A 21938-nucleotide genomic window follows, 5' to 3' on the forward strand; every position below is an offset into this window, starting at 1 on the left:
GAATGGTGGCCTGCTGGAGACAGCAGACCACCATGTCTGTGACTGCTTTATTTTTTTGTAATGCAGCCCGTTTTCCTTAAAGGAAAACGAGATGCATAACAAAAACGAAAAATGAAACGTTTTCGTTTCATTTTTTCAGAGCAGGCAGTGGTCCACAGGACCACTGCTTGCTCTGAAAAAATGTTTACAGTGACATTCACAATGGGAAAGGGGTCCCATGGGGATCCCTTCCCTTTTGCGAAAGTGTTAGCACCCATTTGAAATGGGTGCAAACTGCGATTGGTTTGCGCCCGCGGTCACAAAACAATCCTACATTGCACTGCGAGTTGCAATTAGGAAGGGAACACCCCTTACTAATTGCGAGTCGCAAACCCGTTTTGTGATTCGGTAACCAGGTTACTGAATCGCAAAACTGGGTTTGTGCATCGCAATGTGCTTTTTGCACGTCGCAAACAGTGAAAGTCGCTATTTGCGACATGCAAAAAGCTACCTACATGTGGGTCTTGGTCCCTAATTAGGTCTGGTGTTAACAAAGACATTTTGTTTTTATTAAACTTCTATTTCTCTCTCTTTCGGCTGGCTTTACTGTGAGTGATCGCATTCTGCTCTTCCACAAGGAGCATATTGCCACACAAAGTAGTTTTGTTCAGTGTCAGGAACTACAGTGGCAATCAGTGACGTAACAAAACTGGAGGGTGCCCCTTTGAAAAGAACATGGAGGAGCCCCCTCTCCAGACTCACTCAGGGCAGGTGCTGTGCTGACGGGGCCCCCTGGAGGGCGGCTGCGGGGCCTTTGTTATGCCGCTGGTGGCAACGTGTGCTTTAAGAGTTCAAAAACTTTTTGGGGGGGTTTTGCCAATGTTTGTTACAATGTTGAGGGCCTGGTAGCTCCCACAACAATAAAGTGTTACAAAAGCCATGTCAAAACAAGACACGCATTGATGAAACTAAAAGACTTATAAAAATATGTCAGATCAGTTGGCTTTGTCAGTGTTTGTTTATTTTCATGCTTCCCATAATCGTGTTGAAAATGGTTACACTGATTTTCCATTAGAAATATTTTTGGGAAATACTAGCATGCATCAACACATTTTACTAAATGACACTTCATTTGCATATAATCAGAGAGCATTCTGGGAGCATTATACTTAGCCTCTTAGCCTAAACTTTTCAAACATGTGTGTACACGTTTTTTTTTTTTGTACTGGAACCAACGTCAGTAGTGAAGTGTGACCTTAAAACATTTATTTACAGCACGCACCCTAATAATGAAGGCTTTAAATAATGAACCATAAATACAAGTTCGAACAGCATTATCTTTAGGAAACACATTACCTCAACTGCAGAGAGTTCAACTCTCTGTAAACAGGCAGCCAAAGGGTTTGTGCTGCAGGGGGTTGGGCCTACTTGTCCCAAGGACAAAGTAAACATAAAAACTTGTTGCCCTTGACCCCAAACAAGATGTCCCGGGCAATAGGAATTCCACATCCCTGCTGGTTCCAGTGGCACAGTCAGCAAGGGACCCACATCTGGGCACCCTAGCCCTGGGATGCTTGTGTTCTGGTTCAGGAAGGACCTGGCCTGGCAGGTAGGGCAGGACTGTTCCCATGAGGAGCAGAGTCAAGACTGATCTGCATATGACTGGTCCAAACTGAGGTGACATGGTGGCGGGCAAGAAATGAAAGTTTGAGATGCGGTCTGAGCGACTGCCAGTGGATCAGATGAATTCAGGCATTCCATCCACCACCTTGTTGTTTTAACAACCTACATCTTGGCACACCTAATTTCATTCTATGCAAAATACAACTATCTCAAACCATTGCAACAAGACTCCGTCCTAGCCTCCACCCAAGGGAATGTCAAGGGAAGCTATCTGCAGCTAGAAGAGCAAAGTTTAAGGCACTCTGCATCTTCCACAGAGCCTTCTAAGGGAAAGGATCACTATACATACATGTTAAATTCAAGGAATACAAACAAAAAGGGCACTGTGCTCTGGGCTTGCACCTTGGATCATCATACCACCTTACAAAAAAAATCCAGAGCAGACACCACTTTCTTTGGCAAGCCGCCAAACTCTAGAACTTACTAACTGCCGAAATGCAGATCACTTACAGTTCAGAAGAGGTGAAAACATGGTTATTTCCAATTTTAAGTACATAATTCTACAACCCTTGGATACAATGTGGAATAATAATAATCGCACATTTAAATACAATCTGCAGTCTACATTCCACAACTTTCTATGTACAGGTACATTATAAAGGGCTAACCTATATATAGCCAGAGTATTATACAGTAAAGTCAATTCATTAGAACCCTCCTGGGCTGCACTAATACTGATACCATAACAGCAGTTTGGCAACCTACTGTAGTTCAAACAGGCTGCATAATGTTCCCTTTTACCTTCAGACCTATTTACACTCAGATAAGATAGAACCAATACAGGTCAGGTCTATCACCAAGTACTGTAACAGTCCACAGCATGAAACCACCCGTCATCAATAAAACAGGGACGGACAGCTGAAGAGATCTACCACATAACATTGGCCAACAGAGGACTATAATTTAGTCCGCCACTGCAGATCCCAATCTGTTCATACAATGATTACTTCTTGACATGTCACAGCAATAATGTATGGGATGATAACAACAAAGTTCACTCGGGCAGGTCTCCCCACTATCTATCCCTCCAAATTATGCCTGATCAAGACCTTAAACATTAAACTAAAAATCTCGAAACTGACAACCCAATCCTGTAACCAGCTGAGTGACCATAAGAAATACCATAAAGAGACCTACAGAGCCGTGCAAAGCTATGAGCTTACAAATACACTACAAACTGTGCTTCTGTCCCTCACACTTCTTCACCAATCACACTGCTAAGCGCTGCATCACAATCACGATGATCAAATCTCGGTGGTCAACACAAATGACATGAAGCACTTCACACATAGGAACAAAACAAAAGCAAAACATTCCAACCATAAACCATATACAACGTAGCATGCTACCCAAGAAGGAAGGTGCTGTAGCATCCCACAGGGGGCAGTAAGCTCTATACACGTTACAATAGCATAATCTGGAAACACTATGTAGATGTGTACGGAGAAGAACCAAGTACTGGAAATATGTTTTTTACTGGAGCTCAAAAACTGTCCTGTGAAGAGCTGAAATTTTGCAGACTGTTTTCAGCAATTCACATCAACATCTGGGATCAGGATGTGGATGTTCATTTTATAGAAGTTTCCTCAGCACACAAGTAAACTATCTCCAATGGCTAATGTTACAGCCTACTGTAGCACACTTCCTGCGGGCCTTGGGCACACAAAGATGCCTGTTCAACTGGCACAGATGGCCTACCACATCCCTGGATATTACTGTTGGGTGTTGGTCTATCAAATGCATCAACTCCGTTCTCCTATTCAGAAGGGGCAGTTAAACATGTGTGCCATTTTCCAGAAGCACTGTGGGAACAGAAATCAGTGACCTCGCCTGCAAAAGAAAGGTATAGCAGGTTCTTGCCTCACTTAGGATTGACTGTTTGCAAAGTTCACTAGGGTGCCATGGTGGGCTGAGTCGTGATTATTAAAACAGTAATTTTCCCTAGGTGTTTGATATGTTCTAAACACTATTTTCCTTACTCCTAGAACTATCTCAAGAATTCGATAGTGTACGCATTTGTCTGCACAGAGGCCTGGCCGAGAGCCAAACTAGATTTTCTGAAGTGTTTTACATGTCTGCCGGCTTAGGAGTGCCAGGTGTGGGACTATTACTTGCCTTCACAACTAAAGACCTAACCAGAATGGCTATGTGAGGCTCCTGGAATGAATAAGAATTGTTGGAGGCTGTCACTGGAGGTCGGTTCTTAAACTTTCATTCCATACCTCTACCTCCTAAAATGCCAACACAAGGTCAACCAGAGGAATTAGCAAAATAACATAATTCACTGATGATGCACCCCGTAAGGAGCCTGCAGGATTTCCATGAGCTCTGCGGGGAAGCCCAGGTGACAAAATGGCCGACAGGAGAATGAGACAATGGGTGATCTGTATGAGGATGAAAAGATGTGCACGCTTTGAGACTGCAAGAAGATGGAACGGGATTACTGCAACCCATTTCCAACTCTATGCTAGACTCTCAAAAGTCCGAAGAGATAGTTGGAAGCGCCCGAGTCCAACTCGTAGCTCGCTCTCCTGGCACTGACACAAGGTAGCTGGCCACTGCCCACACTCTAAAAGGCTGTAGTAAGTAATTTTCTGAAAGAACTACAAGCTCAACTTTAGTGAGAGAGAGGCTGCACTGTACAGCTCACAGTGAATGGACTAGAGCTCTAGACACAAAGCAATGTTGAGTAATTCTAGATACTCACTTACCTTAAATTCCTGCACATGACATGTTAAACACCAAGGGTTGTATGGAAAATATTTGCATGTGTATCTCGGCAAACTCAGATGCCATTCGGAAAATGTGGATATGTTGCACAAGTTGTGGTCATGTGTAGTGATGAAGGAGTTTGCAAAGCATTGTAGTGGAGATCCTGAGAGACTGTCAGCAACATGGTAGAGCACCAGATCAAAGAAGGAGTGCTGGGTATCCATCACAGTCCGAAAAAGAGATGCATGCAATACCATTTGGTTGTAGGGATTTTAATATTGGCAAACAGGCCTACAGTCATATACTTGAAACTTGATAGGGAATCACTGCTACACCTCTGTAAAAAACAGAAAAGTGAGCAAATAGCTGTTGGAGGAAGATATGTGCATGGCCACAGTGTGAACAAGCTCTAAGACAGGTGTGTAGCTCAAAATCACCTTCAGAGTAGCTCACACCCTTGAGTTTGTTTTCAAATAAACACACAATCAAGTTTCCCTTGTAAAGTTAAGGGAAGGCTGTGTTAATTTTAATGAATGTTAATATCTTCGGGCTACAGATATCGGGCCTGATAATGAGCAGTGCTGGAGTCAGATTTATGACAGAAGGCACAGAGATGAAGAACTGAAGCACTGAGGTACTTAAATCTTAACTAAAAGTCCTTCTCTACTAGTGTGAGAACAAAATATTTCTGAATGTTTTTAAATGGAAGAAAATTATAATGAATTAAGTTAAAGATTAAGTTAACTCTTCATTAGAATTTTCTCCCATTTCAAAGTGTCACATTTACAACCAGCAGACCTCTTGCTCTCAGTGGCCAGTAGACACTGTGCATATTCGTAGCTGAAAATACAGTCATTTTTTAAATGGAAGACATTTTAAGTGAAGAAAAATATTTATCTGAAACACGGAGTCAATTATTTCTTAATATTTTGTGAAGCATGTTTCTTCACCTTAAATTCCTCCCACTTAAATAAATGACTGTATTTTTCTGTTATAAATATGGCACTGTGTCTACATGCCTCTGGGTGCAAGATGGATGCTGTTCATAAATGAGACACTTTGAAATGGGAGAAAATGTAAATGATGAGTTTTATGGAATCCATAAAAACAAAGTTAACTATTTAGTTTAAATTCCTCCCATTTCAAAGTGACGCATTTACACATAGCAGGCACTTGGCACCCTTGATAGACAGTGTCATATTTATAACTGAAAAATACAGCCTTTTCTTTTTACGTCGGAGGAATTTAAAGTGCTGAAAAATGTTCTATATTAAAAATATGTTTGTAGAACATTATTATGCACGTTAAATTTCTCTCATTTAAAAAAGAAAATGGTGTATATTTGTGGGATACAAGTAACATTTCCACATTATTGCAAAGGTACGCCCTGCACCAAAAATACATATGACATAGGCTCTCTTTCACCCATACACATCGATCCCATTCATAGGCACACAAGACCCCGGTTGGAGACCCCTGCACTAAGCTATCAGAGAACTTGGACACCTGGAGAGAAGTGAATAAAAAAAGGTGTGTGACCATACAGAATCTAATGTTTGAGTCTGCTTGCCAACACTTCTCTTCTTTTTTTTTTTTGGATGTTCTGAATGTTTAGAATGCTGTTCCCTGCCAGACTGGTGATATGATAAGTGATCAGCGTGCAATCGGAGGCTGCATAGCCCACCCCCAACCACCGACTGCTTTATTTCATGAAAACAATAAGAGAAGTGTAAAAAGGTTCACCATGGTGCGCAGGGCATTAGGCCTCAGGTGAGTGTTAAAAACCAAACTTCTTAACAGTTTTGAGTGCTCAAGAAGTCTTCCTCACTAAGTTGGTTCTCCCAAAATGTCATGGATGCAGCCTTCCATGGATCACCTTAACTCTCCACACAATACAGGACAGGATTTAACCTCTCTGTGACAGTGAGCGAGCAGGGAGAATCCTCAGCCTCACCACAGGATCATTCAATCAATGTAGGACTGCCCTGGAATATAATATGTCAGTAAGAGGGAACAATACTGGGGTATCAGTGCAAATAATTACAAATCCTGCCATATAATGCAACAAAGAATTATTAGAGTTTAATTTTCTCAATCTCAACTAAATAAATCAGCCTTGCAAACAAGATCCTAAATACCAGCATTTTCTTGTTCACAGTGCAAAGACAAAATTCAAAATGTAAATAAAAGAACAGACATCACTGTTTATCTATAAACTGCTATTTTTCAGTCAGGTAGCTAGCCAACCACCTATTTCTTCTCCACGTAAGTTGCCAGGTGCCCAGCTCCTTTCCAAAACCTTTTCGTAATCACATATGTACCATTTCAAAAGCTGTCTCCTGTTTCGCACCAGGATTCCTACACTTTGAACTCTAAAAAGAAGGAACAATAAGTATGAAGTAGCTGCAATAGGACTGTTAAATAACAGTATAATTTGTCACAATAAGGAATATATTCATATATTTTTTCCAGTGCAAATATGAAACAATGAGTTATCAGTGAAAAAGAAAGTTCTGCATGCCTCAATTATTTGTTTTATAAAGACCAATATTCGGTGTACGGAAACTTGTGGATATTGAGCAGCTGGTAGCCTAAAAATGAGGGAACCTGTGGAACAAAGGGACGTTGCCATACCAACTGAACCAATCCCCACATAGTTCTATGTACAACAGAGTGTGAGATCAACTGAATCTGCCTATTAAAAAGTCATCAAGTGACACAAAACCAGTACAGGGATAATATGTAGCTTCTTACAACACAACCTGTGATCAGCTGCATTCCAGAGACAGTAGAGGTGATTAGGTCATACAAGATACTTAGATTTTATTCACAAAACGCTCTTAGGATGCACATGTACAGCAACAAGGTTTTTATTAGTTTCAAGAACAGTAGGATTTTCTAAGGGCAATGATGATGCAATAAACAAGATTTAGAAAAAGCCTTCACTATTGAGATAAAATAGATGTCTTCATCAATCTAAACACCTATGTTTTAAACAAAAGGGGCTGTAGTGAGTCAGGTAGGAGCCCAGGCAGGAACATAAGCGTGTTGGGGTGTCCACTACACCCAAAATACAACGACCCAAAGTTGTAATCCTATTTAATCTGAAAAATCTAAATTTAATCAAGGCATGATCTGCTGCAAGACCTGAATACAGAACGGAGACTGTTGATTAGCATTTTTCGGTTTCCTAGCGTTAACTGGGAATCTTCACTAAGAACTTCCTAGTCGTTTGAGATATGGGAAGGAAAACACACAACTTCAATCATCTAACCCCTCAATGATGATAATCAAGCAACTAGGAGTGATTCCTCCACTTTCACAGAGTAACGTTATGCAATTTTGGAAAGAGTATGGTTTCTAATTCATCTGGCTCCTACTTGCAAGAATTTTTAAAGAAAAAGACACAAGAGAGTAGCAAATCTACGGATGGCAGACAATCCGGAAATTAGATTTATTTTACTGTAAGTTTTGAAAACCCTTTAATGCGCAGTAGGTTATTCTCATATTGGTCCTTGTAAAGAAGAAACAGGTCACACACATGGTTTGACTTACTACTTTGTATCCTAGCTTTCCTCTGAATGAGTACAACTCCGCTACCAACCAAGGCAACCAAAGTTTAGAAATGTGACTTTTACACTGGCAGTATCAGTAAAACAAAGATGTTAGACTTCAAAGCAAACACACCACAGCACTGAGTAGAATCACAAATTGTTAAAGTGAACAGGCTTCGCAATCTCTACAAAATATAGGCAAAGACAAGGGTATTGTGCTCTCTTTGTGCTGAAAATACGCTTCAAACTGTAAAACAAAGGCATTATTACACATGTTCTTTACTGTGTAGCAAAGGGGAGTGGGGGACATACATACACCTACAATGAAAAAAAAGCATGCACCTCATCTCCTTAACAGCAGGCAAGGCCTTTGCAATATACACAGCTTACCCACCAATAAATAAAATGGCGTTTCTTTGGTAGATTAGTGCATACTACACGTTGATAAAGCTTCTGGAGGTGGTGTTTATAACCTATTCTTGGGCCAAATTCAAAATTATATTAAAAGACTACAGTATGCCAGCCTTCCATCTCTGGAAGAAAACAGAGTATCCACAATAGTTTCATGCACAAAGTATGTTCAGGTAGCATCTTTGTATGCGGGTTGGTCAGAGAAATATTTATAAGAGCCACCAATGTTGGGAATAATTTCATGGAGCACTTAATTAGCTCATGAGAGCATTGAATCACTTTACAAAGTATGGGTTTCTAGGAGTGTGGATCTACCTGGTTACAGAAGACACACAAAGTCAGATGCACATATAATGAGGGTGATACATGCAATATTTTAAATGCATAGCATAGAGGTAGGTGGAACTGAATGGGAATGAAGGAACTGATGAGGACTTATCTTGTGTTGCTGGAAAACAAATTCTTTATCCTTAATTGCTTGGGTGTAGCTTAGCTGCCAAACATGGCAGACGCAGAATCGCAGGGCTATGTTCTAGCCTGCTAAACTCCTGAAAATCAATCACCCAGGTTTGGGGAGACAAAAATATTGCAGCCCGATTCCGCTTCCCCAGGTGCCACACTGCCTGGATGAGGAGCCAGATCGTGATGTAACTCCCCAAAGAGAGAGTAAACAGGGACCTGTGAGAGGCCCGCTCCTGACTGGAGAGAACGCACAGAGCAGGAAGGACAACTGCAGACCTTGGGGCCCTGAGATTGGTGAGCAGTTGAGAGAGGACGCGCAGTGGAAGCGGAAGGGCCCCACTCCAAGCGCCATACAGTGAACCCGGGTTGTCGGGGGAAGTGTCTCACGCGTGCACGGCGCACGCTGTGGGGAGCGGAAGACCGGCCACTTCAGGTCACGGAGCAATGGCGGACGGTGCACAGGGTCGGTGCAGCCGGCCATGCAAGACCTCGCCCTGGTGTTGGAGGGCACTGCGTCCCTGAATTGGGGCCACCACGCAAGCGGCAGAGTGACCGGAAGATCGTGCAGGTTGCAGGGTAGTAAGAAGAGGAACAAGCGGGGTGGCCCAATTCTTACCCAGAAAACATTCTTAGTACGTACCGCCTGTGGGGCTCCAGTGTTGTGGCTTGCCCTGGGTGCATGTGCTGCCCGGTGGAGGATCTGGGAGTACAGCACTGGGTTGCTTTCCTGCTTGGGACACAGACTGTTGTTGTCCTGCGGGCGAGGGGACCACGTACAAATTGATGCCCGTTAACATAGTAACTTGGAACGAAAATACTCACACTGACCACAGGTGGCTTCCCACCCCAGCACCATAACCCCAAGTGACCTCTTTAATACACCCAAACTAATGCCCCACTTGCCAATGGAGGAGATCAGGCCTTGAGCATCAACTGCTGTGTTGCTGGTGTCGAATAGGCGCTCCTATCAGGCTGAGCGGAGGGGCCTGTTCGCCCGAAGTGTAAGTTGGAGTTGAAGACCTGCGTCACACATGGGAAAAGAGAGATTCAAACATGGGGCACCCCAGGCGGGAACACAGATTTTGGACCTCCCGCCACAGGAGATGAAAAAAAAGACACAGAAGCGGTCCTCACTCTCCAAGCGCAGTTTGACAGAATACTGGCGACGATTGCGGCTACCAAAGCGGCATTGCAGCAGGACATCGGGTGGTGTCTGTAGGACTCGGACTACTAAGAGCGAAACACCATAAATTGTCAAACAGAGTGACAAAGGGGGAAAACAGGACTCGGAGAGGTACAACCGGCCCACCTGAACCTCAGGAAGCAGGTGGGTGAGCTGGCAGACAGAGTGCAAATTTTGGAGCGAAGGGCTGAGGATGATGAGGGACGCTACTGCAGGAACAATGTCCGGGTGGCGAGTCTTCCAAAAGGCTCAAAACAGGAAGATATGGTGGCATTCTTGAAAAATGGTTCTTCACAGTAGTAGCCCCAGAACGCTTGACATCCTTTTTTGCTACTGAGCAGGCTCAAAGAGTCCCTGCTAAGCCTACGCCACCGGGCAGACCACCATGTCCGATCGTTGCCAGACTTTTACACTTTCGAGATCAGGACTCTGTGTTGCAGAGAGCCAGAGAGGATGGACCATACACCGTAGGAAATGGAAAAGTGACGCTATTTCCAGATTATCCACTTGCAGTCCAAACTAAATGAGCTTCATTTTTGTCAGTTAAGAAAGCACTTTAAGACCCAGAGATTAAATATTACCCGATTTTCTCAGCTAGACTGAAGATAATGATGGATGGCAAGACCCATTTCTATGATGATCCAACTGCAGCATGGGAATGGGTCGATTCATGCAATGCGTGAATAGCCCCTCCTGCAAACAGACCACGATCGGATGGTGACCATTTGAGCCCGAGAAAGAGACACTGAAGAACACACAGCAGGGGGATCCCAAGGAAACTGAGCAAAACAAAAGCAGACAGGGACAAAGCAGCAGCCCTTCAGGTGGCAGCAACCATGATGTGCAAAACGGGCTCAGAACATGACAGTATGTCGGATAAGCGTACAGCAGACTCTGAGACAGAGAACTTCACCCTGACTCGAGAGGTCCTGCCTGGTATGACACACAGAAGATCTACTTTGACTTCAAGTCAAAGAAACTTTATTTCGGCTACAAGAGCCATAAAAGCGCATAGCAGCAATAAATACAAATAAATACACAAGGTAATAAATATAACAATACATAAAATGATAAAAATGGAATAAAGATAAAATACACTCACACAGTGTGATGGGACAGTCTAGTTGGAATCATTAAACAGATAAGAATTTCCCTCTGACAAACCAGCTAGCTCCGAGGAACTTGGCAATGGCGATCACTAGCGTTGGCCTAGTGTCTGATCTGAGGATTCGCAGAGCTATTTCAGAGCTGCGGATGCCCAGCAGTCTACATGCCGGGGCCAGCCATTTCCTACGTGAGGCGGTGTACGCGGGGCAGACAAAAAGGACGTGAGGGAGATTCTCGACGGGGGCTTTGCAGGCTGGACAGGCGGTTGATTCATTGTGTGACCAGCGGCTGGTGAAAAGTCTTAATGGTAATGTTCCAATGCGGAGCTGAAAGTAGTTTCCTTACCCTTGGGACCGTGATTATGTCCCAAAAAGCCTCATACTTGGATGTCTCTTTTAAGTTAACAAAGTCACAGGATAATGTAGTGTGAAGTGCAGCCCCTATATCTTCGTGATCTGCCATTTGCCAATATAGTTTCTTTAATTCGCTTTTCGAGGGAAAGACGGAGGTGGTTGGTGAATTCCAGAGTTCACTGAGCCCGAGTGAGTAGAATGACCCCTTGATGTATCGTAGCCAGGGGATTCTGTGAAGATGATCAGCTTTTAAAATGACCTGCAGGGCTTCAGTAAAGATTTCAAGCTCTGGAGTAGTCCAGAGACACCGCCAGTACAGCAGAGGGCGTAGGCGGGCTTTATGACCGATGCGTTTTATGCCAAGATCCTTAAAAAGGGGGAACAGTGGAGTGCTTGGCGGAAGGGACACAAGGTTTCTCAGGAAGTTGTTCTCTGCGATGGTTATGTCTTGGATTTTAGCATAACCCCATGGTTCGGACCCATAAAGAGCTGAGGTCACAGCCTGGGCTTCGTATATCTGTAATGCTGGGCGAATTGGCTTTGTGTGTGAGAGGTGAAAGTTTTTTGATAGTACCCCTGTTGTTTGCTTTAGTTTTAATGCTTACTTTCCTATGTGTGATTTCCAAGACATGTTGTCAGTCAATGTTATACCCAGGTAGCTAAAAATGACCACCTTCTCAAGTGTGGTGCCCTCTAGTGTAAACTTCCCTCTAAAAGATCTATGGGGATTAAGGGTCATTAGTTTTGTTTTAGAGGCATTGATTTCAAGTCCCCGTGTTGAGCAGAATTTCTCAAAACACGTTAGGAGTTTCCTTAGTCCACTAGGGGTCTTGGATATCAAGAGAGTATCATCTGCAAAGAGCAAGACAGGGATTTTTTGTGTGCCAAGTGATAGTGCGTCAGCCTCCACTCGAAGCAGGGAAGGGACGATATCATTGATCTACAGAGAGAAGAGGGTCGGGGCGAGGACACACCCTTGCCGCACACCCCTTGATACATGGATTCTATCAGTTAGTTGACCCTTGTTCTCCCACCTAACTCGTGCGTAGTTGTCCTTGTGGAGCCGTATCAATGCTGCTAGGATATGCTCCGGGATTCCCATTCAGGAGAGAGTGTCCCATAGCTTGTTGCGAGGTACAAGGTCAAAAGCAGACTTAGATCAGGGATGTGGAATTCCTATTGCCCGACGCCCGGGACATCTTGTTTGGGGTCAAGGGCAACAAGTTTTTATGTTTACTTTGTCCTTGGGACAAGTAGGCCCAACCCCCTGCAGCACAAACCCTTTGGCTGCCTGTTTACAGAGAGTTGAACTCTCTGCAGTTGAGGTAATGTGTTTCCTAAAGATAATGCTGTTCGAACTTGTATTTATGGTTCATTATTTGAAAGCCTTCATTATTAGGGTGCGTGCTGTAAATAAATGTTTTAAGGTCACACTTCACTACTGACGTTGGTTCCAGTACAAAAAAAAAAAACGTGTACACACATGTTTGAAAAGTTTAGGCTAAGAGGCTAAGTATAATGCTCCCTGAATGCTCTCTGATTATATGCAAATGAAGTGTCATTTAGTAAAATGTGTTGATGCATGCTAGTATTTCCCAAAAATATTTCTAATGGAAAATCAGTGTAACCATTTTCAACACGATTATGGGAAGCATGAAAATAAACAAACACTGACAAAGCCAACTGATCTGACATATTTTTATAAGTCTTTTAGTTTCATCAATGCGTGTCTTGTTTTGACATGGCTTTTGTAACACTTTATTGTTGTGGGAGCTACCAGGCCCTCAACATTGTAACAAACATTGGCAAAACCCCCCCAAAAAGTTTTTGAACTCTTAAAGCACACGTTGCCACCAGCGGCATAACAAAGGCCCCGCAGCCGCCCTCCAGGGGGCCCCGTCAGCACAGCACCTGCCCTGAGTGAGTCTGGAGAGGGGGCTCCTCCATGTTCTTTTCAAAGGGGCACCCTCCAGTTTCGTTACGTCACTGATTGCCACTGTAGTTCCTGACACTGAACAAAACTACTTTGTGTGGCAATATGCTCCTTGTGGAAGAGCAGAATGCGATCACTCACAGTAAAGCCAGCCGAAAGAGAGAGAAATAGAAGTTTAATAAAAACAAAATGTCTTTGTTAACACCAGACCTAATTAGGGACCAAGACCCACATGTAGGTAGCTTTTTGCATGTCGCAAATAGCGACTTTCACTGTTTGCGACGTGCAAAAAGCACATTGCGATGCACAAACCCAGTTTTGCGATTCAGTAACCTGGTTACCGAATCACAAAACGGGTTTGCGACTCGCAATTAGTAAGGGGTGTTCCCTTCCTAATTGCAACTCGCAGTGCAATGTAGGATTGTTTTGTGACCGCGAACGCGGGCGCAAACCAATCGCAGTTTGCACCCATTTCAAATGGGTGCTAACACTTTCGCAAAAGGGAAGGGATCCCCATGGGACCCCTTTCCCATTGTGAATGTCACTGTAAACATTTTTTCAGAGCAAGCAGTGGTCCTGTGGACCACTGCCTGCTCTGAAAAAATGAAACGAAAACGTTTCATTTTTCGTTTTTGTTATGCATCTCGTTTTCCTTTAAGGAAAACGGGCTGCATTACAAAAAAATAAAGCAGTCACAGACATGGTGCTCTGCTGTCTCCAGCAGGCCACCATTCGTGAGGGGGTCGCAAATTGCGACCCACCTCATGATTATTCATGATGTGGGCATTTGCGAAGCCCTTGCGAATCACAGATGGTGTCAAGGACACCATCCTACATTCGGATTTGCGACTCGCAATTTGCAGGTCACAAATCTGAACCTACCTACTTGTGGCCCCAAATTCTTAAAGAAAGTCACAAAAGTGCACCCATGGTATATGTCGTACCCCTATAAAATATTTGTGAACTGTATTTTAGCGTGGGTAAATACGATGTGTAGATTTGCTCATGTGAAAATCTATTGAGCATTTGCAAGTTCATTTTCCCTCCAGCCACTTTCTTCCCAACCCTGGAAGAAGTTCTAATTCTGCCATTGTCAGGAGTAAATGTCCAACCTTTCTTATTATGGGAAAATATTAGAGAGAAGCTGGTAAAAATCTTTAAAACATGCAGGTTAGTAGGTTTGCAGACTCAAAGGCATTCCAGCCCTGGAACTATTGCTTACTGCTTCCTCCAGCCCCAGTATGCAGATCTGCAGAAAGGTGGCAAAATAAGGAAATTGCTACAGTAGGGATTGAAACTCCAAGTATTCAAGCCCTACTATGGTAGTAGCCCTGGCATAATCAGAGAGGCTATTAATTGCTGCCATAATTTGTCGCCACACTACATGGCACCAAAGGGACAAGTAGATCTTTTTACAGGACAAGTAGATTTGAGAAGCAACCTGTCCCCTGGACAAGTAGATATTTTAATAAATTCCACACCCCTGTAGATCCACAAAAGCTACATAAAGGCTCCCTTTGCCAATAAGCACTGTTTTCCAGTATAGAAATAGGAACCTGAGGGCTTGATCAGTGGTAGATATTTTCTTCCGGAAACCAGCTTGGAGGGGACTAAGGATATCATGTTCGGTCATCCAGTCTTCGATCTTTCCCAAGAGGCAATGGCAGAAGACTTTTTGCACACAGTCAATTAGACTAATTGGTCTATAGTTGCAGGGAAGTGATCTGTCGCCCTTTTTTAAGATTGGGATAACACTTTGACTTAAACCATGGCCCATAGCATCAGAGACCTGAGATATGTAGGAGTCGCCCTTTGGTAGAGGGGCATACAAAACATGTTGCTGGGACTGTATTGTGCGATGCAGTCACAGGCAAGGGACACACACTACACAAGGTCAGTAAGGTGTAGGACACTGAGACCAGACGTTGGCAGGCTTGGACTCAGCAAATATTGGCTCCCCCTTCTGGGATGAACCCTGGAATGGGCCGAACGGCACACAGAGCCTTTTTCAGTCCTCTATTTCCTTAACCTGCAGAAGGAGTCTGTGAAGCAGACTAGATGTGTTTGGTTCCTAATGTTTGTAAGTTTGGATGGCCAGCCATTGCCGAGCGATTCGGAGGGTGGGGAGTTTTGAGCTGGGGTTGGTGCAGTTTTGTTATCTCTGGGAAAAGTTATTTTCTCTTGGGTTGACTAAACACAGGCTACAGTACTTGAGGCAGGTGGGGACTAAAGAATACACGGTTCTCATATGGCAGATACAGGCAATGTATTGAAATTTATATCCTGGAATGTACGGGGAATGGGTTCTGCATATAAACGCTATGCTATTCATTGCTACTTGAAGCATAGAGGGGTGCAGGATAGCCATGATACAGGAAACGCACTTTGTAGGCAAGGAGATTGAAGGTTTGCGCCACAGATGGCGAGGTCACCTATTCGCAACCTCCTATTCGTCCTATACCTGGGGGACACTAGTGTGGATAAGGGCAGGTACCCTGTTTGAACCATTACGCTCTCTGATTGACACAGAAGGCCGATATGTCCTGGTGATTGGAAGACTTATGGGCAGGGAAATAACACTAGGCAGTACATACGCCCTAATCAATACCATCTTTCCTTCTTCCAGTCCTTGTCCACACCTTTGGGGCAGTTAACGAGCACTGCCTTCGTGCTGGGAGATTACAATTGTATGACGGACATAACACTGGATCGCTCCACTCCACCTCTTCCTGGCACCCCAGCTTATAAACTGGCTGCCAGCTTTGCGGACTGGCAAAGCCGGAGGGGAATAGCTTATTCGCTCTGGCCACAGAACACCTGGCGGTGTTTTTCCATCAACACTAGTGAGGTGAGGGTATTATGATAGAGGGTTTAGAACACATCATCTCCCTCTATGCCAATGACATTTTACTATATTTATCCAAGGCTACGACAGGAGCGTTGGAACACTCCAACGCCTCCATGAATTCGGCAGACTATCATGCCTCAGAGTCAACAAATCCAAGACTTATCTGTACCTGTGTTGACAGGCTGCCCCTTTACCACAGGATTTACCCAAGGGGATCTATTGGGCACCCATGACCATCAAATATTTAGGAATACAAATTTATCACCAACTGGCAGACATCAAGGAAGGGGACCTAGACAGGGCACTGCGCTCCGTGCGCACAAGTGTAACCTTCTGTAGAACGCTGTGCCTGCTGCTTATGGCCGGGGTAGCACTCTCCAAGATGGTGATGTTGCCCAGGTTGCTTTATTATTTTACTAACACATCAGTGCAACTACCAAGGTCATGGTTCAAACAACATGGCATGTTCCTTAGAGAGCTCATTTGGAACGGGGATAGGCATAGAGTCGCACTTCACATACTACATAGAATAATGACACAGGGAGGTCTGAGGTGCCAGACTTCGAGTTATATTATTTGGCGGCCCAACTACAATGGGTGGCAAAGTGGCTAGATGATTCCAGTGACCGAGTTTTCGATGGTATAGGGGTGATGCCGTACCGTGACGCTGTCCTAACCAAACTAGTGTGCCCTATGATACTGATAAGTCGACAAGGGGTACTATTACAGGTGGCATTGTATGGGTGGCACAGGGGCGTGAGAAGGTCCTGTAAGGCTCCACTACATCCACAGCAGATGCCCTTGGTGGGTTCGCCACATGGGACACCAACTAGCTGCTTTACTGAAGCTCCATTACGAACTTGGTCTGCGGCTGGAGTGAAGACGACAGGCAATTGTTTTGAAATGGGAACTTTAGTCCCAATGGCAGACCTAACTGAACAATTTCACCTACCAATGGGCCAATTTGTGATATATGAGGCACTAAAGCGAACATTTAGAGACTTATGGGGAACAGGGAGGGAAGAACGCCTGCAACACCCAGTATTGAGCGCTTTGCTTATGTTGGGGTCTGTTAAACAACAAGTTACAAATTTATACAAAGCACTGTGACATGGTGCACTTGCCCTTGGACACGCTCAAGATCCGGTGGGAGACGATGTTAGACCATCCAATACCAGACAAGGACTGGGACAAGATACTTGCGTACCCTCAGACAATATCCCGCAATACTAGGTTAAAGTATATACTGTTTAATTACGTTGGGAAGACGCATGAAGCATAGGAAGACAACCACTGGCTGAAGGTTTTGGAGAATTGGGATGCCCCTCCAGAATTGGAATCAGAAGATGAACCAGATATTGCATGCCAAAGGGATTAGGGTTGAGTAACGGTACCTGATAGATGCTTGAGTCACACACCCTTAACACCCTGAATGGAGTGTCCATGGAAATTCCCCCCCAAAAAATAAAAATAAACACATGCACTAGCTACCTCTCTTCAAATGAGTAACACACACACACAATAAATCCAAACAACCCCCTGATCCTACCATTTCCAGACGCATAAACACAAACGTTAAACGTCTTCCTTACTAATCACAATAACCAAGAAAGTAGGATTGACCCAGAGATGACCAAGTTTGTTTCACAGTTTATATTTAAGCATTATTAAAGAGATAGTTGTTAATAACACACGATTCTCAGCATCCCCCCCATACTCAATATATACCAATGGGGACCAAAAAACCAGCCATATTGAAACTACATGTGCCAAATAGAGATGGAAATAGAAACAACCCAGAGTGAATAGGGGCTAGTCTAAAGAATTAGAGTGATACTACTTGATGGCACCACCTTCGCATTACTGTCTTGGTACTGAGACTATATAAGAATTGACACCCCTGAGGAACAATTGGCACAGTTAAAGCTTCCATGGGTAACCATTATGATTTGTTTAGGTTGTAACAATGTATATACCATATGGTACATGTAGTAAGGTCAAGATAAATTGTACATTTGATTATGTAGACAAAAGAACAATAAAAATATATTTAAAAAAAAATCCTTAATTGCTTGAGGGAGAGAACTAGTCTCAGATTTGAAATGTATTTGTTCCACGGTATGAGAGCGTGGCAGCATGATCCTCACATCTTGACTCACAGTATCAGTCCTCCATTCAACCCTCACTTAAGCTTGGATCTAGAAGTAGCTGAAGACCAATTGCCTCCTTGAGACACTCCAGCTTATTTACAGCAATTACATACGGCACTCTAATCAATAGGCACTGAAGCGAGAGCTATACGGACATTCTGAAAAAATTGCAATGACCACCAATCTCAGCCAAGAAGGAATTCCCTGTAAGTAATTTGCAGTTACCTTCTAGATTACTTTCTTCATTCAACATTGCTTATGGATTAACATACGAGACGTGTGTAGGCTGCAAATGTGTATGCCAACAAGGTGCAAGTAATAAAAAGCGGTCACCCAAACTGTGCAACTACAGCAGTTTTTGCTGCAATAAAAAAAAAATGTTCAGAATGCTGCATGGCTCACAAAACATTTGGACTGTTAGGTTCAAAATATCTGATGGCTCCATTGCAAATTTTAAGTGGCAGCAGGGGGGTACCTACAGTACAACACGCAGAAAGGAACTTCCCATCTAACGTGTCCCTAACGTTTGGACAGGTTTTCATCATCGTGCAAACCCAGGTAGCCATACAATCTCACCATGAAATAGCGGACCCAAATCAACGGATAAGCCTTTTACTAGAGGCTTTGCGCAGCAGGGTGCTACATCGAAAACCACAACACATCAACTACTGAAGCTTTTCTGACCATCCCCACCTTAAACACGTGAATATTAAAGGGATGATCACCCAGAGCACTTGCGGCTCAGGGAACCCCTAATACATATCTCTCGAGCCATAGACGCGTTCTTGCCGTTCAGCAGACTACTTAAGAGACACCTCTTCACCAAGCCATTCAAATCCATTAGGCTGCTCCCACCTCGCAATTCCAACGAACACACTGTGTGGTCTATCTGGCCCCACACTTCAACAACCCGATATGAGACACTTCATTTTTCTTAGAACAATAATCTTAAACTTTCTAGGGGCGGGGAAACAAAGAAACCACTGCCTCAACATCTCTGGAGGTCAGCTGTTAGGAGCCTGGCCAGGATGCCTACGTGCGTATATGGGAAGAACGATGACACGATGTTTCACTAAACATTACCGTATACAACGAAACAAATACACGGTAGGTTTGCCACTTTCAACTGACCCAAGTCGTGTGGAGCACGTTAGACTGTCTCGCTGGACAGACAAGAAATTGTATAATTACACCAAATCCAACTAACTGGGATCAAATATCCCTAAAACCGACATATTTGTTTACAACAAAAGTAATATGAGCATTCATTAGAGATGGGAGATCACTCGTGTCCAATGACGATTTCCCAACAATCACTATCCCGAGTTTCAGCTTCTGGGGTGGGAGAAAAGCCTCTCAATCTCTAGCTGTTCTTTCTATGGCCTGTCCCACTGAGGCTAATGAACCCATGGGCTCTATTTGAGCTGTAGTCCTGATTAGGTGCTCGACACGGCATGTCCTAGTTGGTACTAAGCACTTCAGAGGTTATGCCGAAGTGAGCAGAAAACATATTCGTACTCTCAGGCTACAATCTGATATAAGCACAAGGTTTATACGCAAACTGTTGTAAGTAACCGTAATAAAAGCTTTGACGTGAACTACAAATCCCATGATTCGACAAACCAACCCGGCGAGTGACCGGAAACGATGGTTGTAGTTCCACTGATTATCCTGAGGTGACTAAAAGGAGTATTTAGGAAACTGTACAGATTCTGTAATGAGAGCAACAGAAAAGAAATCTCTATCGTTGCCATCACATAACATGCGCGTACAAAATAAGCAACTTCAAATGGCACGACTGAAAAGAGAGGAAAGACGGAAGACTTCATCTCCCGTCACGACCGGCGGTATGGCGCATGCGCCTAGCGGAATTATAGGCTGGTCACTTGACAAGAGCTCCCTCCTCCATGACCGCCTCTTCGACAAGCCGGGCTGCACCCTCCCCCTCTGTATCCCTGGTCTCACTCACCGCGAGCTTTCTTGGTGGGAAATAACCGCTCAGCCTTCTCCAGAAAACGCAGCGCCTTGTCTTGGTGTGCGTTTTGTATGGCAGTTAACGCTATGGCGATACAACGCTCTGCTTCGTCCCTGTTCGATTCCATTGCGGAAACAGTCATCGGGAGTCCGGGCTCCGGCCGACGCCGCCTGCTGATGACGTAGACCGATTGCAAGACAGCGATGCAGTAGAAAGGCGTCACCACTTTCAGTGCTGACTGGTGCTGTTCTTTTGACCATGGAAACGAAGGAAGGACTTTACGTCTCTCTTTGAGAATGCAGCTTCAGGATAGCACGCGTTAACCCCTTCGCTGCCAGGCCTTCCCCCCCCCCTCAGGTGCCAAAGCCTTTTTTTGGGGGGGGCTGTTTGGGGCAGTTCGCGCTTAGGCACTCATAACTTTTTGTCCACATAAGCTACTCATGCCAAATTTGCATCCTGTTTTTCCGACATCCTAGGGATTCTAGAGGTACCCAGACATTGTGGGTTCCTCTGAAGGAGACCAAGAAATTAGCCAAAATATATCGAAAATTTAGTTTTTTTTAAAAAAAAATGAGAAAAAAGGGCTGCAGAAGAAGGCTTATTTTTTCCACTGAAAATGGCATCAATAAAGGGGTTGTAGTGCTAAAATCACCATCTTCCAAGCTTTCAAGAACAGGCAGACTTGAATCAGAAAACCCAATTTTTCAACACAATTTTGGCATTTTACTGAGACATACCTAATTTTTACTATTTTTCGGTGTTTTCAGCCTCCTTCCAGTTAGTGACAGAAATAGGTGTGAAACCAATGCTGGATCCCAGAAAGCTAAACGTTTCTGAAAAGTAGACGCAATTCTGAATTCAGCAAGGGGTAATTTGTGTAGATCCTATAAGGGTTTCCTACAGAAAATAACAGCTGAAATAAAAAAATATTGAAATTGAGGTAAAAAAAACAATCATTTTTTCTCCACATTTTACTCGGTAACTTTTTCTTGCGATGTCAGATTTTTTTAAAAGCAATATACTGTTACGTTTGCTGGACTCTTCTGTTTGCTGGAATATATAGGGCTTGTAGGTCGATCAAGAACCTTAGGTACCCAGAGCAAATTAATGAGGTGCACCTTGCAATGGGTTTTCATTCTGTACTGGGTATACACCAATTCATTTGGTGAAATATAAAGAGTGAAAAGTAGGTATCAAGAAAACCTATGTATTTCCAAAATGGACACAAGATAAGGTGTTGAGAAGCCGTGGTTATTTGCACATCTCTGAATTCCAGGGTGCCCATGCTAGCATGTGAATTACAGGCCATTTCTCAAATAGATGTATTTTTTTTCATACTGTCTTACATTTGGAAGGAAAACATGTGGAGAAAGACAAGGGGCAATAACACTTGTTTTGATATTCTGTGTTTCCCCCAAGTCTTCCAATAAAATGGTGCCTCACTTGCATGGGTAGGCCTAATGCTCACAACATGGACACATCACATTTTTACATTGAAATCTGACGTGTTTTTTGCAAAGTTCCTAGCTGTAGATGTTTGCCTCTAGCTCAGCCGGCTCCTACGGAAACCTACCAAACCTGTGCATTT

The 21938-nt window shown here is 43.7% G+C and overlaps 1 protein-coding gene across 1 annotated transcript in view; it reads right to left on the reverse strand.

Annotated features, from left to right (window-relative positions):
• The window catches only part of DNAJB12 (DnaJ heat shock protein family (Hsp40) member B12), a 295716-nt gene extending 275149 nt beyond the window's left edge, over window positions 1-20567 (reverse strand). The window contains exon 1 of the mRNA XM_069240389.1: window positions 20345-20567. Coding sequence (XP_069096490.1) covers window positions 20345-20492 — 148 coding nt within the window. The 5' untranslated portion in view covers window positions 20493-20567. The remainder of the gene's footprint in view (window positions 1-20344) is intronic.
• Window positions 20568-21938: the final 1371 nt, after the last annotated feature.

This window comes from Pleurodeles waltl, chromosome 6 (assembly GCF_031143425.1).
Source record: "Pleurodeles waltl isolate 20211129_DDA chromosome 6, aPleWal1.hap1.20221129, whole genome shotgun sequence".
Lineage (NCBI taxonomy): Eukaryota > Metazoa > Chordata > Amphibia > Caudata > Salamandridae > Pleurodeles > Pleurodeles waltl.